The sequence below is a fragment of the Pezoporus wallicus genome, unplaced genomic scaffold (genome assembly GCF_028554395.1).
Source record: "Pezoporus wallicus isolate ANWC-B61680 ecotype Strahan unplaced genomic scaffold, APGP_CSIRO_Pwel_v1 contig_6936, whole genome shotgun sequence".
NCBI lineage: Eukaryota > Metazoa > Chordata > Aves > Psittaciformes > Psittacidae > Pezoporus > Pezoporus wallicus.
Genome location: NW_026642285.1, coordinates 554,632 through 572,300, shown reverse-complemented (window position 1 = coordinate 572,300; position 17,669 = coordinate 554,632). Strand labels below are relative to the sequence as shown.

The 17,669-nt window shown below is 43.2% G+C and overlaps 1 protein-coding gene across 5 annotated transcripts in view; it reads left to right on the top strand.

Moving 5' to 3' along the window:
• The first annotated feature begins 1,543 nt into the window (after positions 1–1,543).
• Positions 1,544–17,669, top strand: part of SYNE3 (spectrin repeat containing nuclear envelope family member 3) — a 60,139-nt gene continuing 44,013 nt past the window's right edge. Inside the window, exon 1 of one of the 5 annotated variants that reach the window (XM_057428385.1) lies at positions 1,544–1,659. Coding sequence is in view for 1 of the 5 variants with exons in the window: in XM_057428384.1 (XP_057284367.1) it covers positions 13,542–13,596 (55 nt within the window). In the remaining 4 variants the exon portion in view is untranslated. Of the gene's footprint in view, positions 1,660–1,910; positions 2,073–4,804; positions 5,652–12,978; positions 13,597–17,500; positions 17,576–17,669 lie in introns of those variants that run through there. The other 4 variants (XM_057428386.1, XM_057428389.1, XM_057428384.1 and 1 more) reach the window with 4 other exon arrangements.

Here is a 17,669-nt window from a genome sequence, read left to right as displayed (position 1 = left end):
CGTGCTGGTAAATAAATTAGATTTTCAAAGCTAGATGATAGTCTTGTTTACAGAGGGAGAATAGAGCAGTTTCCCTCATAGTGACAACTTAAAAGGTCAGTCATCCCAAATTGTGCCACTACAGGACCCACTGTGGGCATTCGGTGCTTCGAGGTCAGAACCAGCTATGAAAGTACACTCCTCACCATTAAATTCTGACAAGATTTCCATTTACCTTTTTTCCTGCTAGTGAGGAGTGGTAATTCCTGATGGTTTGTGAGCAAGTTAAATACAGACCTATCCCAATTAACGCAGTGTTGGCACATGGATGGCAGATCACCTTAAATACCTGGCTGTGGGCAGCCGTAAGCCCATGGCAGCTCCCCTGGCTGATGCCACCAACAAACACTACTGATGGGAGCCAACCTACGCCAGATGGCATTAGTAGGTCAAGAGCTGTCCTCTCCGGCGTCTGTGGGAGCTCACCCTCTCTTTCCTTCTGAATTACGTATCTGTGTGGTCAGAGATTTTTATCGCAAATAGCCCGTTCTACTGTACGTTAGGCAGGTGAACCGCACAAGTTCCTGGCAGCAGGGGGCAGCAGTATAGCCTCTGCCGAAGAGCTCCGGTTTGTGGCTAATGAAAAACGAAGTTCTTCACACGTTCATTCAGCTTGTTTAGGTTATGTTGCTGTTCAAATATGAAGAAGCTGTACGTTCTGTTCTCCTTCCCTGCCTGTGGCTCAGTGCACTGGTTTCGATGTAATTAGAACTTTCTGATACTGCAGATGGAACACAAAATGTTGCCAATTCACTGGTTTCTTTTTCTGAGTTACAGAACTGACACTGTGCCTGGCAGCACACCACTGGTGTTCCTTTTGCTTCTGATAGTTACCTGAGCATATGCTGTAGACTTTCTGCTTGGATAGATTACAAGGGAAGGAATCACCTGGATCAGACTACTGGAAAGCAGTTTTGTTTCCTAAATTCTTGGTTGTTTCTTTCTTCCCAAAATGTCAGTTGTAACACCGTGCATCCAGATGAATTCCTGTCTGTGCTAACTGCAGTGAGTTGGGGTTGTTGCATTTATGTATAGCTGCCGGCTTGCTTTCTGGACGTTCAGAAGGAACACTAAGGAATTTGCCCACGTGCTGGCATGGCTCGCTGCCGGCTCCCAGCATGGGTGAAGACTCTTCGTGGCCTGACACCCGCTTCTAGTGTTTGGTGACTCAGAGCTCCGAGACCCCAGACGCGGTACTGTGGGAAACCCGGGTTCGTCTCTTCTGGTGCGTTTTACTCCGCCAACAAGCAGCAGAACACCAGTGCTCACCTGTGGCCGCGGACACCTGCCGGCCCCGGGCAGAGTCAGGGCCTGCCGGGACGCCAGTGCCCGACCAAGGGCACCCCTCACGGCGGCTGCTTGTGGGATGGGGCGGGACGGCGACGCGGGCTGCGGCCTCGGTTACATAACGCCGCCCGCCGGGCAGGGCTGTGCTGCGCCTCGGCGGTAAGGGCGGGCCCTCCCCACAGACCCCGGAGCGGCGGGGCCGGTGCGGGACGGCCCCGCTGAGCGCGGCTGGGCGCCCAAGCGAGCAGCGGCAGCAGCGCAGGGGCAGAAGAGGCACCGCGGCCCTTTGGGCCACCCGCGAGGGAAACGGCGGCGGCGGCGGGTGCCGCAGCGGTGAGTGGACGGGGAGCCGCCGGACGGGGCCTGCGGCGCTGCCGGTGGCGCTGCTCGGGGCCTGTTGCCGGCGCTCGGGGAGCGGGCGGGGAGGGAATAACAGTGAGGCGGCGGCGCCCTGAGACTGCGGCGTCCCGTCCCACCGGGGCGGGGGGAAGCTCGGCTCTGGTCGCTGACAGCCTTCCTGGCGCCCGGACTCTCCTGTTGCTCGGTGCTGCCCACCGGTCTCACCCCGTGTCCCTCCTTCCCCGGTTTCGGCGAGGCGGGGTGAAACGCAGGGTCCTTGGCCGCCACGGTGCCGGCCCCCTCCACCCGCTGTAACGGTTACAACGGGAACAGCCGCAAAGCAGGAGGGCTTATCCTTGTCAAGTACCAACCAGGCCAGCTCCCTGGGCTCTGTGAGAGCTCCCGAGGTACTGCTAACGTATGTAGGTAACAAAGCAGGTGCAGTAATTGAAGCATACATCGCTAAATAATTTAAGGTAAACGGGTAAACCTTTTAGTTGAGTTCCTTTTAAAAATGGCATCTGTGAACGAGCACCAGCCTGGTGGAAGTGCTTAGCTGCATTCTGCAACTTTTCCTTCCCAGATGTCAGACTCATGCCAAAGCTGTTCTCGGTGCTACTGTCACATATCTTCATCTCCTGGTCCCCACTGCCAGGACTCTGCTGCAGTTTGCTGTCTCCTTGTTTCTTGTCTCCTTCCCCACCTCTCTCCCCTTCAGAGCTATTAAATACATCTTAGCTTGTCTCTGATTGCCCTTAAGCAGGGCTGACCTTGTCTCCCTTTTTCTTCCTAAGCAGTTAGAAGATTTCCCAGTTTTTTTCCATGCGAGCCTGTACCTTCATTTTTAGATTGTGTGACTTCTGTATGTAAGCAACCTTCACCCCATCGTGTAGTAAGGCTTTGTTTTCTCATACACTTCTGTCTGCCTTCACTTTTATTCCCAAATCCTTATTGATTTGGCATGTGTGAATTTAGGCCTTTGTCCAGGAAAATTTTATTCCTAGAAATAGGTCCACTCAAATAGAGTAGCAGACTGAAGTCTGCAGGAATTACGGATTTATATGATGATTAATTGTGAAAATGATGGTTGCAAGACACTGCTTTCTTTTGTAAATTCATCAGAGCAGGATGCCTGCCTGTCCTCTGCTTCAAATGTAAGCCTGGCTATCTTAAATCATTAATGAAATGTATCACTGTGCTACTCTTGCCAGCTTCTTGCTGCTTCTTTTGAATGTTACTGTTAAGCCCTTGGCATGTGCGTGCCACTTGAAAATCTTTGTGCGCAGTGGTTGTTTTCTGGGGAAAGAATTTTAAAAATGCAGAAAAACTTTAAAACCTGATTGGTTGCCTTCAGATGTTTTACTTCTAAAAGTGTCGTGCAGTCTGGTGGTTGGTGAAATGCACATCAGCTTGGCACAGTCTCTGTGGTTGCCACGTGTGTGAGCCAGTTGGACCTCAAGGAAATGTTGCAATCAGTCCCTTGGTGACTTCTATTTCAATGAGGAGCAAACATCTGGTGAGTCATGGGAGCATTGTTTGCTACAAGCTAGCTGTCAGGGAGTGTAGTCTGACAAAGCTGATGGGCTCTATAAAAACAGCTTTCCCTTACACCCAGTGTTGTTGCCATGTGCTTCATGAATCATCAGATCCAGAGTCCTATCAAAGTCCTAAGGAAGGCAGAATTAATAACCATTTACGGTGCAGTACTGTGGTGCTTGCCCCTCTTCTTGTGTTCCATCTTTTGCTAGTTCCAGTTCTTTCCTTCAGCTTTGTATTCCATTGCTCCTCCTTTCCCTCCCATCCTGGTCAAGACTTTTACTGTGCTTCCACGTCTGCTCCTGGTGCATATGTCCTCTGTGGCCTTCATGCACTGACCTTGTTGAAAAGAGAGTGTCTAACTTTTCCACTTGTGACACACATTTCTGTGTGTCCCTCCAGTTATCTGTGGCTCCCAAAGACTCCTGAGAACCTCCGTGTACACTAGTGGATGCTCAGCCTTAGGATGTGGCTGTACCTGCATCTACATGCCTTTGAAGAGCAATACTGATGCCTGAGGGCCGACCTAGCACCTGCTTTGCCACTTCAAAAGCTAACTAGACTTCATCTTTTAGCATAGCTTCTGTTAGAAACAAGGTTTATACCATCTCTTACTTTGTGTTCGCACATGCATTTTAGTATTTGTTGTTTAAATGTTGTTTTATTGTCAATGCCCAATTTCAGCTGTGTGTGATGTAAGGAGAACAGCTCCAACATAATAAAGTTCTTGCAGATTTTGTAGAAACAGACTAAAGGGGAAAAGCAGGTCTGCAGTCAGACACTTGCCAGTTTTCTCCAGGTTTTTGCTTAGTGACTGAGTGATACATTCGTATGTGACTGCCTCCACTTGGCAACAAGATATTTGGTGTAAATGAAGTTGTAAAGAGAAAAGGAAAATGATTTTTGGGGTGAATACGTCTGAACTGTAATCTCTCTCAAAACTTAAAAGATGATAAATAACTGATTGGATACATTGCATTCTGAACATGAAAACAGAAAAATCTTAGTATAGTTAAGTATAGACATTTAATCAACAAAGGAACACAGTTCTGTAGGAGGTCTGATTTCCTGAGTTGTGCTGGTCACAAAGCACTTTGTTTTTATGGCTCTGCATCTCCAGGGCACAGCTCCTGTCTTTGTTGTGCCAGGCACACATTTGTGCAAGTACAGCAGGGATATGATCTCAGCTGGTGTCTTTATATCTATTTTATTTTCACAAAATTGGGCAACAGTTTCAAGACTTACTGAATGTCATCATATAAGCATAATTCCCTTGAAACTAAGTGATCACCACCCTTGCTCGGAATAATGCATTCCTTGATGTGGCTGGTAGAGCAAATCCCAGATAATCTATAACAATGACAAAATATTGGATTTTCGTTTTGTTTTGTTTTTAAACTATTAGTCCTTGTCAATTGTAGATGGGGTGTTGTGGCACATCTACGACCTTCTTGGCAAACTTGTTCTACTATGTATGCAGGTGAGATGGTGCCCTTAGAAAGGGTCCCTTTACAACTGCATCTTGTGTGCTCACTGAAGGATTGTGGGCTAAGTGTGAATCCTGGCACTTCAGACATATGAAAGGAAAAAGCCACATGGTAATAGGAAAAATTCTTGAGCTTCAGAGATGTTAACAGAGGGTGTAACTGGCAAAGGAGGTTTTTTTTACTTGGCATGGTTATATGAAGACAAAGGTATTGAGGCATCCAAGATCAACAGGAACAAATACCAGGTTCCTCAATACCACTCTGAGTCTGGCTAAAAACCTCCCCACTGTCTTTGGAGTGTAGGCAGCAAAATACCTCTACTCTTCAAGGAAAATATCTCTAAAGGTAGTGCTTACTGATGGTCAGTAATATCTCAGCTTCCTCGGGCTTCATTTGAGTGCAGTTCCGTGAAATTAAAAATAAAAAGCAGGTGTCCAGTGTCTCTTTTGGTCACGTGGGTTTGCTCTGCAACCAAACAAATGGTAGGATGTGTGCCTTTAGTTAATATTGATTACATAGAAGTACTCTGAAATGGCACAAGAAAAGCTGAAAGTATTTAAAACTCAGTGTTTAAACTTCAGAACACACCCTGATATTGATTAGTGATAGGCTCCAAACTATGCATCCTAGAATTTGATAAAGTTTTGGTCTGAAATACAATTCTGTTGCCTGTAGCTGACACTGGCATATGCATTGAGGAAGGTAGAATTTCTTGCAACAATTTTTCCTGAATAGCTGTGGTACTGTTAGTGTTGACTTATATATAATTTTGTTCTTCGGTTTGAAAACTTGCTTTTTTTGTTTGTTCTCTAGTGTTTGACTGCTTAGGACATAGTAATCAGATTTTTTTATAAAGTAGATTCTTTTTAAATGAAAGTGGAGATCTTTACGTAAGAAGATCGCTGTACACACTCTTCTCCAGAGCTGGAGCTTCAGGTTGGTCCTTGCCTTCCAGGAGAATTGGTGAGTCTGCAATGTCCTGACTTCAATCAGATGAAAGCAGGGCAGCGAGTAAACATGCTGTCTGTCAGACACTGCTGTTGGATTCACTGCTTTGTAGACTCAAAGTACTGAGAACTATTGTTTATTTGTTTCTGCATTGCAAATAAATTGAATCATAGGGTGGTACTGCCTGTATTACAAAAAAAAATGACTCAGAGTTGTGAGCCCTTTGGTATTTAACTTCAGCTATCTGAAATGACCCCACCTCAATGTTGAGATAAAGGTGGCAGATGTGACAGGGAAAGGCATTCTCATTAACACCATGTCAGGTTAATAAGCAAGCTTTGTTGTCTCTGTTTGTGTACACAGCTTAATTGTATTCTAAGGAAAAATACATTGATTTTAAAAATGATGTAGACTCATTTGTTTCCCTTCAGCAGAACTGAATTTTCATGTCTCTTTTGGTACAAGCATCTTGTCTTCTGTTTACCGTAGAAATGGGCTTGATATGAAGCCTTTCATATCAAGGGATTTCAAAGGAGTTTGACTCTAATAGGCAGTAAGTGGCAGTCTTGGCTTTGGATCTCGCTGAACAGATGCATGTAATAATGTACTGGAAGAAATTGAAGGAGATAGCAAGAAACAAGGAGAACCATAAGATTGTAATTTGCTTGGAATTTAGCTATCAAGCTGTGGCTTGTTTGTTCTGTTCCTGATAAGTGTTTGTTTAGTTAGTGGTATTAAAAGGCAAAATAACCGTTGCTACAGTTATGCTATGTAGAAAGCCTTTTCAGAAATATGACAGTAATACTTGAGAGCACAAGATGAATGAGAGGCCCATGTGGCATAGTTTGTACTGGGGGACTTACTGTTAAACATAGTAGACATACTGCCTGTCACCAGGGAGTCCTAGAAACACTTTACATAAGGCTACATGCTGCTCCCCTTGCAGCTGCTGCTAATAATAACAGTAGAATAAAATATTTCAGTTGTAAGGAACATAAAGTGATCAAGTGCATCTGCTTAACCACTTTAGGACTGACCAAAAGTTAGAGCATGTTATTTAGGGCTTTGTTCAAATGCCTCTTAAACACTGACAGGCTTGGGGCATCGATTGCCTTTCTGGAAAGCCTGTTCCAGTGTTTGACTACCCTCTCAGTAAACAAATACTCAGTCTAAACCTCCCCTGGTACAGCTTTGCCTGCCACAGTTTGCTCTATGATGTTGTCTTGGGTTCAGCAGTAGCAGTCATTTTTCTCCTTCTTAGTAGCTGGTGCAGTGCTGTGTTTTTGAGTTTCAGCCTGGGAACAGCGCTGATAACACTGCTTTTAGTTGCCGCTCAGCGACTGGTTTAGTCTGCCCAAGGACTTTCTGAGTCTCATGCCCTGCCAGGGAGGAGGGGAAGCTGGGAGGAATCAGAGACAGGACACCTGACCCAAACTAGCCAAAGGGGTATTCCATACCACAGCACGTCATGCCCACTGTATAAACTGGGAGCAGTTACCCGGAAGGGTTAGATCACTGGTTGGGTTGGGCTGGGTATCAGTCAGCGGGTGGTGAGCAGTTGTATTCTCTTCCTTTGTTATTCCCCTTATCATTATTATTATTGGTGGTAGCAGTAGTGGGTTTGTGTTATACCTTAGTTACTGGACTGTTCTTATGTCAACCCGTGGGAGTTGCATTCTTTTGATTTTCCTCTCCATCCTTCTGGGAGTCAGGGGCGGAGGAAGTTGGAGGAGTGAGTGAGCGACTACGTGGTTCTGAGTTACTGACTGGACTTAAACCACAACAGATGTTGAAGGAGCATGTACAATCAGAGGTTTAAAATGAGACCAGAAGTGTGGAGTATTTCATGTGTTGCTGAGTCTGGCACCATCTGTCAGAGGCTGTGTTTGAAAGATAACTTGCTATGTGTGGTAACTCTGTTGTAAGTACTAGGTTGGAGGGTGTCACAGGTGAGCCAGAGTAAACTATCCATAGTGAATCTGGATACTGGTTTATTTAAAACCCAACAAGACTGGAGTATTTAACCTGCAAGATTATTTCACACAGTTACGTGTACAGCTGGACTGACACAACAGCAATAAAAAAACTAAGCTGTGAGAAGGGTATAGGGGTTGCTTTTGGCTGCATTTTCTCTCCACCTTGCATAGAAGTGATATGTGATTTAAAGCATTGCATGCTTGTCTTTTCTTGCCATTATAATGAGGCAAACATAGCAGAAAAACGTGTTGCCTCTAACTGAGCAGCAGTTTGAGATATAACAGCTGGTCCTTATCCAGGCATTGTACCTTGTTGTAGGTACAACCTGAAGAAGTTCAGGGAAGCTGAAGGTGGAAAGCATACAGGTGCTGACATATCTGTTGCATTTTCTAGTCAGTTAGATGGAAAGTCAGGGTCATGTGAGGAAATATGCCCTTGCCTTAAAAAGTCTGTGAGTAAATAAAAGGACCAGTCTCTGGAGCTGTCAGTTCTTCCCCAGGATGTGCATTTCCTTTAAATTAGAGGACTGATTTTTGTTAATGTGAAAGTCTCTGCGTGAGCACTCTTGAGTCTCTGTGGGAATGTGGTCATGGTTATATGAATGGCACATGACAATGGTTGACAAATCTAGGTGATGTTTCTTATGTAAGTCAGCAGAATTGGTCTGTAGCTGCCGCAGGTTAAGCACAAGTTTTGTGTGAAATACATAGCTAATAACACTAGCTCAGTAAACACCAGAGAAGTGCTCAGGTTAATTTAGATCTCCAGATAAAGAGAGAGCACCCAAGGAAAAATTTTCTTGTTACCTTGTCTATTAAGTCCACAGGAGTCAGGGTAGAAATCTTGGCTCTGTGACAATATTGCCCTTGGTTTCACCAGAGCCTGGGATTTTCCCTTACATTTTCAGATTATAGACCTGCCAGTTCCATTAGTTGTTTTGTCAGTGGATGCATGCTACTGGTGTGAGATAGCAATCTACAGAAAATATCTTCAGTGAAGATAAATTCCTGTCTTGCAAAACTTTTTCCCCTCTCCTCATGTTTCTGTTCTATAGTTACTACTAATTTGTTTTTTAAGGCACTTTCAGTGTAGAATTAGGATTTTTAACAAGATTTTCTCAAATCCAACCCCAGATATGATTGCTTCTCCTCTGAAGCACTTCAGTTGGAAGGCAGTGGCATTGGCATCAAGTTCTTGGCCACAACTGAGGGTCCTTGTCAGAAAAATAGCCCTTTTTGTGGAATTCCCAGAAACGTTTGTTCCTTGCCCCCTGAGAGAAGCTCAGAGGTAAGTGTAGAATCAATAATAATTAGGGAGACAAAGAAGGAAGAAAAAGAATGGTGGTAAAGCAGTTAAGAGGAAGTTACTGCAATGAGGTCGAGAGTAGGCACATGTCTCTGGCATTGTCTGGCAGCTGCCTGCATCCTAGGTTGTGTGAGACAGTAATAGCTCTGTTGCCTCTAGCTGTCCACAGTACGGCTAGCTTTCATTACCACGCATCAGCCTAGACCCCCGGCTGTTCACATTCCTGGTTTGCCTGCAACTCCGTGTGACTTCTCCTTTGCTGTGGGACATGGGTAGGAACTCCTGTCCATTTGCCTCTTTTAGAGGCATTTCTTATCATGCTGCTTGTGCACAGTAACCACCTCATGGCAGTTACCTTGGGGATGCTTGGGATGGGGCTACCAGCAACCCTAAAGATATAGTCTTTCCTTCAGCATTACTTTATTTCTCCCTCAGATGTTTGCTTGTTCAGATATAGTGTATTGTGAAAATACGTAATGACGGAGGAAGGCTCATACAGTCAGTTCTTGTCTGCAAAGCGAAGTAGCACTTGCTGTCTGATGAAGGACCTGAAGGTGTTTATAAAAAGCATTTTTGCAAGTAATTACATTTAATCCCAATATTTTAAATGTCACAGCCTCTCTGTTTTGTTGTTGGGTTTTTTTGCCTTTTTTTTTTTTTTTTATTAGTTGTAATTAGTCACCGCTGAGGAATTTACCTGGATGTTAACAGGCTGCTTCTGTGTTCCATGTGTTTTTTATAGTGTGCCCTTCCCGTGTCATCTGTCACTCTGGTATTTGTCAAGTGCTTTTAGGTTGTTACTATTAGCAGGTTACACCTTAGGTTGGGGATTTCCAAATAGATGTGTGGGTTTTTTGTTTTTTTTTTTTGGTTTGGTTTGGTGTGTTTTTTTTTTTCAGTTAAGCAACTATACAAGCACCTAACCCTCATCTCAAATCAGATCTGACCTTCTTCAGGGTTTGGTTTTGTTGTGGGGGTTGGGTTTCTTGGTTGGTTGGCTTTGGGTTGTTTGGTTGGGTTTTTTTTTTTGCACTAACTTGCTAACTGGTGAAGTCAAAATAATTTTTTTTTCTCCTTTTTTTTTTTTCCTTCTTTTTCTTTCTGAATGGGGCAGAACATAATGACTACCTTGACCTGATCTTTCAGATGCTGAACTTGCAGGTTGGATACCTGCTGTATCTAATGATTAGGTTCTGCATAATGATTCATTATTTACACAGAGTGAAATTGTACCAGAAAGAGAGACAAAGAACTTGACGTTTGTCTGTGCTACCCCTGCCAGTACCTCCAAGCCCAGTACTTAGGATAACCTGAATGCTTGATGTGGATGTTTCTTTGCTGAAAAGGCCTTTCACATCAATTCCAAACCAGATTCTTTGGGGAGTAGCAATTGCATGGACAGTCCCTTTATACCAATGTTATTCTAACTCAGAATTGAAATATAGTTAGAAATATGATCATTCCCAGAAGATGGAAATTTTTATTCCTATATATCTCTAAGCTGCATTTTATGTGTTTCTGAGAGAGCAGCTTCCACCTCTGGCCCATGTATGATACCAACCTTCATTAGCGCTTGGTAGACTTTCGCCTGAGCACTTTCATGCTTTTTTTCCCAGTTTTGTCCTCACATAATCCTTCCCAAATCCACCTCATGACAATCTCTCAGATTCTTCCTTAAAACTGTCTTGCTGCAATGTCTATGGAAGTTTGGCAATGGTTAGGCAACTGCTGCTCTGCCTGTGGTTTTTCATGCTGACTAATACTGCCTTGTTGCTTGTATGTGTGTCCCCTCTGTCTCTAGCAATATTCTATCTCCTCTTCTGCCTGAGCAATAACCTCATTGAATTTGGGATGCCACTGCTGCTCTACACATGCTACCTGCAGCATGGTGGAGTACTGGTTCACACCTAGGACCTGAGCATCGGCAGAGAAGTAAGAATATATAACACAGCTGAAATGGTCTTCTTGGAAGAAAATTTTTTGTACTGCTGCTGTTTCCTACCTGAAGGGTTTTGTAGCTCATTGTCAGAGCTTAGACAATGCTTTATAATTTCTAACCCTTGTAATCCTACTGGTGTAATGGCTTCTGTCTCCTAAGCAGTTAGTGGTCTGGTACATCATTGGCTGTTCAAAGATGCAAACAGCAATGAGGTCAGTCTGTCCAGAGTGTCAGGGTGAGTAATGTAGTCATTTAACTCCATGGGCTGCACTCTGTTTGCAGAAGTATTTCTTTTGCAGCACCTACAGGTTCTCAGGTAATCTAAAATCATCCAGCTGATTTTTTTATACATGTAATTTGAATCCATATTTGAGCACAAAGATGTCAGGCTAAAGAAGGGGCCGTTTAAATGTTTTCCACTATCACAATGGAAATGATAATTAGCATGAAGAGTGGGAAAAACACTGTTCCCTACCCCACTGAAACCGAAAATAGTGTCCTTTGTGTGGGAAAGAAGGGAATGGCAGGTCAGAGTTTGTGGGAGCATTTGGAATATTTTGCTGAAATAGTAAGTTTCCTTTTAAAATATGGAAAAATGTAAAAGCAAATTTGGTCTAAAGGGTAATGCACAACTGGTATTCTACGATTTGGATATTTAAAATATGTCATGATACTAACTTTCAGTAAGTTTTATGGGTAATGCTGCATTTCTGATTGTTACTCTGAACCTTTCATTGCTGCCTGCAGGTTATGACTGGCTGTACTCACCAGTGTAGCTGCTGGGCTTCTTTCTAGGTTAGTCAGTCATCCAAAGAGACTGCTTCTTACTGTGTTTTAGAAGCTGCTGTTTATAGGTGATGTTATATATATGCTCTGCTTCCTCAGTGCTAGTAGTTTCAGTCTATATTTTTTTTAAAACAGGACTATGGCAAATTTACAGTGGCTATGGGATTTACCACAGGAGAAAGAGAACAGGGAAAAAGTATGTGAAGGGGGTCATTTATAGGCATTTTAAACTCCACCATTCAAACAGTAACACAATCCTAAACCAACCCTGATTTGACTTTCAGATAAATAGACCACTGTCCAGTTTGCATTCCCCCAAGAATTGTATACCTTAGTCTGCAAGGTGATGTGTTTTGAGTTGTTTTTTTTTTTTTATTGTTTCTAAGGATTATTCATGTTAGCAAAAGGCTAACAAGACAGTTGGAAAATAGCTGGTATCAGTTCTCTTTCTAGAGGTACTGACAGTGTTGCTACCTCGTAAGATATTCATCCGCTGCTGTCCCTTGTTTCTTTTGTCACCACTGGTGACAAAGTTCCATGTTTGGTTGGCTCCATTGCACACGGGCGTCACAGCCTATGTAAGGCTGCTGGTCTTCAGTTAATCGTCTGTATTAGCAACTTCACAGAGTTAGCTTGATCAACAGTTTCTATTCTGTTGCTGTTCTTCCATCTAGATTTTCATTACATCTTTGGTCATACCCAGCTTTTCCCCATGGTGTTCACTTACGCCATCCAACTCTGAAATGGGAGGAGAGGTTCATAGTTTTATTCCTGTTTGTATCTGTAACTTCTAAGTAGAACTTGAACAAACTTTTTTTCCCCATTTTTATTTTGTTTTCACTGATTTCTCCACCTTCTTACTTTTATTGTGATTCTAAAATGTAGAAATTATGATACACAGCAGCTGTAAAACTAGAGAGACTGTTGGCCATGCTGGCTTGCTTTAGATTTACACTAGGCTGATTGCTGGTTTGGTCCTGGAGTATATTAACTAGATTTACACCATTAGGATGATGCAAATGGCAGTGGGTGGGTAGACCAAACCAGTGAGTTTCTTTGAATGTCTAGCAGCAGAAATACCCAGTGGGATTGTGATTAACTGAGGGAGAATGCTGCTTTATATTTTCCAATAGTTTTGGGGAATGAGGGATGGAGAATTCATCATGTGCTTCATCACTGAAGACAGCTTACACTTGCAAAGTATATTCCATTCAGCCATATTGTGCAGCAGTGGCATTTCCCACAAATACCGGTTAACCTCTTTTTCATGTTGTATTGTTGTAACTAAGCGCAGAATCTATATTAGTGTGAACAGAATCTCCTGTTATAGGCCAAGAGTAAAAAAGAAGTGGAAGCTAAAGTGGGTAGAAAGGAAAATTAAAATTATGTTAGAGGTTGAGCTAATAATTTATAAAAATCTCATCTCTGACAAGTACCTGTCTGCACTTTTGCTCCTTGCTGGGTTTTGTGCTGCATATTGTGGACTAATTCTTGTTCAGCCAACATCTGTCAGGCATAATAATTTCAAGCATTAATCCTTACAGGAATTAACCAGCTTGTTAGTGATGACCTGAGCTAGATAGTTTCTGGGGATTATTGCTATTTAAATCTTACCTACCTTTCAAACAGTACCAATATACCGGTCTGGTGTTTTATTTTCTTTTTCTGGGGTGATACGTCTTTAGATTGCCACCCCCTCTATCACTTCTACCACGCGGTAGGAGGCAGAGAGGAAATCCTGTGCTGCCTCCGCCATGAGTAAGGAGGAAGCTGCTGGTTTCTCTTTGTACCAGTCTGGCTCGTGCTGCTAGCCATGCTGAACCGCTGTCATAACTAATGCCCAGTGGAGGCCAAGCTGGATTGCGCTTGCCGTGCTGGAAACCCATTTGGGAACTTTGATGAAATCACTACAGACTTTCACCTACCTGTTTCTGCAGAATTCCCAGGATTTTGGTAAGGTCTTTGCAAGGTTTGTTACTTTTATTTCATAATGAGGTGAGGTGGTTGTGACTGTGAAGCGTGCCTCTATCTTTTGGTTCCATTCACTCACTTGTCTCCAGGGAAGGCCCATGGCTCAGCTCCCATTCTGCCCCTGCTGGTTGAGAGGGTGAGAGGATCCCAGGCAAGGGCCTGCTGTGACAAAATAATAGCCAATAAGCTTCTATGAGCAGCATGCCAGGTTGGGGAACTGCTTTTTATAAGGCAGGAAAAAAGAATCAAAAATATCAACACTGTGGTACTCACCACAAGGTCTGGAAGTTAGAGGTTAGCAAGTGAAGTTACTAGAGAAAGTCTGTTGGGAGTGTTGCTGTCTGACATGGTATCAGTTTATACAGACCCAGAGTGTTCACTGACTAGAGACTGCTAAGATCCCTTCCCTGAATTTTTTTAAAACAGTGTGGGTCTAAGGTCCCATACATGACTGCTGAAACATGTCCTTGGTTATGTTAAAAAGAGATTAAAGAAATTCAGTATTATTTTTCGAAGTAGACCGTGTAATTTGCACAAGCACTGTCATTTGTGTTTTGCTCATTGGGGGCAAATGTGGTCATTGGAGGCTCCTGTTTTGCTGTGGTTTAGCAGTGGTCCCCTCTATCACAGGTTCAGATGCATTTTACTCCAGGAAGATGGTAACCTGCTTCTCCTGTTTTCTGAGTCAACCTTTAGTGAGGTACCTGCTGAGCCCAAATTCAAAGTGGAAAGGGGGGGAAATTCCAGTGACGTGAAATACCTTTAAAATATAAAAAGTGTTTGTGGTATCTTTAAAAGATGGCTTTGGAGACTACTGAGGAAAGATTATTTTTTTATTTTTGATCAGAGTTTCTGCCATGACATATATTACTCCTTGTAGAATAATTATGTATTACCTGGATTATAAGAATCTGTCTTTACACCTTTTCCTTCTTCCAAGTGTTTGAGAATCATTAGTGGAATGACACATCTGTCAGGAGATGCTTGTCAAGTATAACAGCAGATGTGTGCAAATTCTCAGCTGATATAAAACCCTATTGCTCTAAATGTATCTCTGGTTAGCTTTTCGGTAGCCAGCAGCCCCAGAGATATGTCCTATAATATTTAGGGTGGGATTTTCAAAGTTGCTGAAAAGAACTGAGATCCCATTGGGGTCTAAATAGAGCTGAGCTGCCTGATCTGTTCAGATATTCTCAGGAGAAAAAAAAAAATAAAAAAGAAATAAAAGACAGCTTTGGTTTCTAAAAGTTAATTAAAAGTGGATGATGCAAGAATGAGAAGAATAACTATCGGCTTTACTCTTGCTGCTCAGCATGGTTAATTATCTGTGATCACAGCTTTAAATAACTCCCTGGTCCTCCTCACGGGAGGTGGACTGCTGACAAATGTGGCTTACTGCTGAGTCCTGCTGCCACTTTACTCTTCATTCTAGTTTTGATTAATCTCAGTAGCAGGAGGTTCAAATCCCCATTAGGTTTATAAACTATAGGACTTCAGTCCTCAGGCAAAGAGACTACTAAAAGGCACTGCTGCTTTATCGTGGAGGTGTTTCTTTATCTATGTTGTGAAATCATGGGCTATATTGGAGCACTGGAGTTGTGGCTGTGCTGGTCTCTGTGCAGAACTGAGGTGTGCTCGTCCTCCAGTGGCTGCCAGAAGGGCTCTTTGCAGCTGAAAGCAGAGATGTGACCTTGCTCTTTTAACCCACAGTGCTGGCAAGCACGCACAGTGGGAGGATGATGAAAGCATGCAAACTTCAATAGCTCAGGCAAAAATGAGTCACAAGAAAGCAGCCTGTTTTATTCAATTCCAGAAATGTTCTCAGCCGTTCAAAATTAATTTATATCCACCATTTTGTAGTGGTCTACTTTGTTTCTGAGCTTGGGGATGAGGTTGTAGTCAGTTTCAGTAGCGCATTTTGCTTAAGACACAGGCAGGCCCTGTTCACTCATGGTTTTGTTTCAACACAAACCAGTGTCATTGGCAATATGAAGCCTGGCAATATCAGCTTAATGCAATTACTTTAAATCATGTTCAGAGTGCTAGCTCTTTAGGTGTAGCTGTACTTACCCTGGTGTATGTTTTTGGCAACATTTCAAGTGTAGCTCTTGCAGTGGTCATTTTTCTTTCTTTATAAAATGTATCTTCCTATTCCATACGAATTGAAATTTTTTTTCTATAAACATGTGCTTTGGTCCCTGAAAATAACTCTTATTTTAATCAACAACTTCAGTATTTAAGTTTAGTGTTGTCCTACATGGTAACTACTTTTCTTTAAATTCAAATGAGTCTCACATTTACCATATAAATATATCCTCATCCTAGTGATAATGTTTTGAAAGAATGTTCTTCTAAAGGGAACGAAAGATACTGTGCTCTTAGAGTATACTTGTGAAGTACTTTCAAATGACTTTATTTCTAGCAAATATGTGTAGTAAATCCTTGACTTAAAAGGTTTACTAGTTTAAAAGCTTTATGCTTAGTGCTCCCATGTTGCACACAGTTGCTCAATCAGTCAGTGGTGTTTGACTGATCATCAAATAAAATTTTAACACTGGTTTCATAAGGGGGCAAAAAATCTATATGGTCAAAAAAAACAAGATCCAAATGTGGAAACACTGATGTGGAAGAGGAGAGGATGCACATTTGGAGGTAGATTGACATCCTGCAGCCCTGAGCACCCACATGATGATCGTAGGCCTCTTCAGGACATGGGATTCCTGCAGAAGGCTAGTTGTCCTACCTCTGGCATGGATCCTTGCTTGGAAGCGCCCCTCTCTCGCGCTGACTCCCCAGGGAATGACAGGGTCGTAGCTCAGTGTCCCACTGACTGCCTGAGGTTCAGTGCCGTTGGCAGGACAGCACTCCCTTGTGGTGTGAGACATGCTTTTCAGTCCCAGCATGTTTGCAGACCCCATGCTAAGGCCGCATGCTTTAGCAGGGCTAGAGGATGTTGTTCTGAAATCAGAGATTCCGGCTTCAAGGGGTAGGCAGAGGACATGGGTGGTGGAACTATCACAGCTTGCACAGAGCAGTGGACATGCAGCTGCAGTCTAACGGCCCTTCTGTTTAGCACTCTGTGCCCCTAAGTACACACAGACGCCTTGCTTTCATTGGTGAGCCCCTTCTGACATGTGTGTGTGTCGTGGTTTAAACCCAGTCAGGTAACTTGTTGGTTGTTCTGGTGTTCCTCAGTTTCCTTGCATTTAATTCAACCATCTCTTCAACCTCTTTGGGACAGAGGTATTATCCTTTTAATGGTAGGGTACTTCTGGTCCCCACAGGGTGCTGTGAAAGCATACTTGTACCCAGCTTAATGCTTTGGGATCCTGATTATGGAAATGGCCCTTGGGAGTTACTGTGTGACAAACTGCACACAAAAGATAAGAGCTGCTGCCAGCCAGCCAGAAAGATGGACAATTCCTTAGAAGGGTTGGGATGCCAAACCAAAATTGAGCAGCGCAGCTGGGGTGTTAAGAGTCACAAAGAAGAATTACTTGGGAATACTCTACAGAGTAAAACTAATTTGCAGAATATATTTGGCAAATAGCTAGGAATAACCTCACATTTGAGAAGATGAGATTGTCCATATATTGACAGATATACCGTGTATGTGTCCATATACAATGTATAGCCAGCAAAAGAGGAATAATTTATCAGCTGTATATTTCATGTTGAATCGTTCACTGATCTCTAGCCAAGAGGCAGATACCATAGAGGTTTATTAATGAGTGTATCTGTGCTGTGGCTGGCACCCAGTACTGAGGGATTGTACAGCCTGTGGAGGACAAGTGGGAGATAATTAAATACATACATTTTAGCCTCCAGAGACAGTGAGACTAATGCTGTTGGCTTGCAATGCTTTTTCATTGGCTGACTGTAAAGCTGTTAGGAGCTGAGCAGTCCTGAAACCTGGCCTACTTGAGCAGCTGGGGACAAGTTCACAGGACGTAGATTGCCGGTAAGTTCACAGGTACCTTTCAGGGGCAATTTCTGAAGCAGTTTCTCTGAATCAGAAGAATCTCTGCGGAAGTTGTAGGACAGAGGTGTTAAAC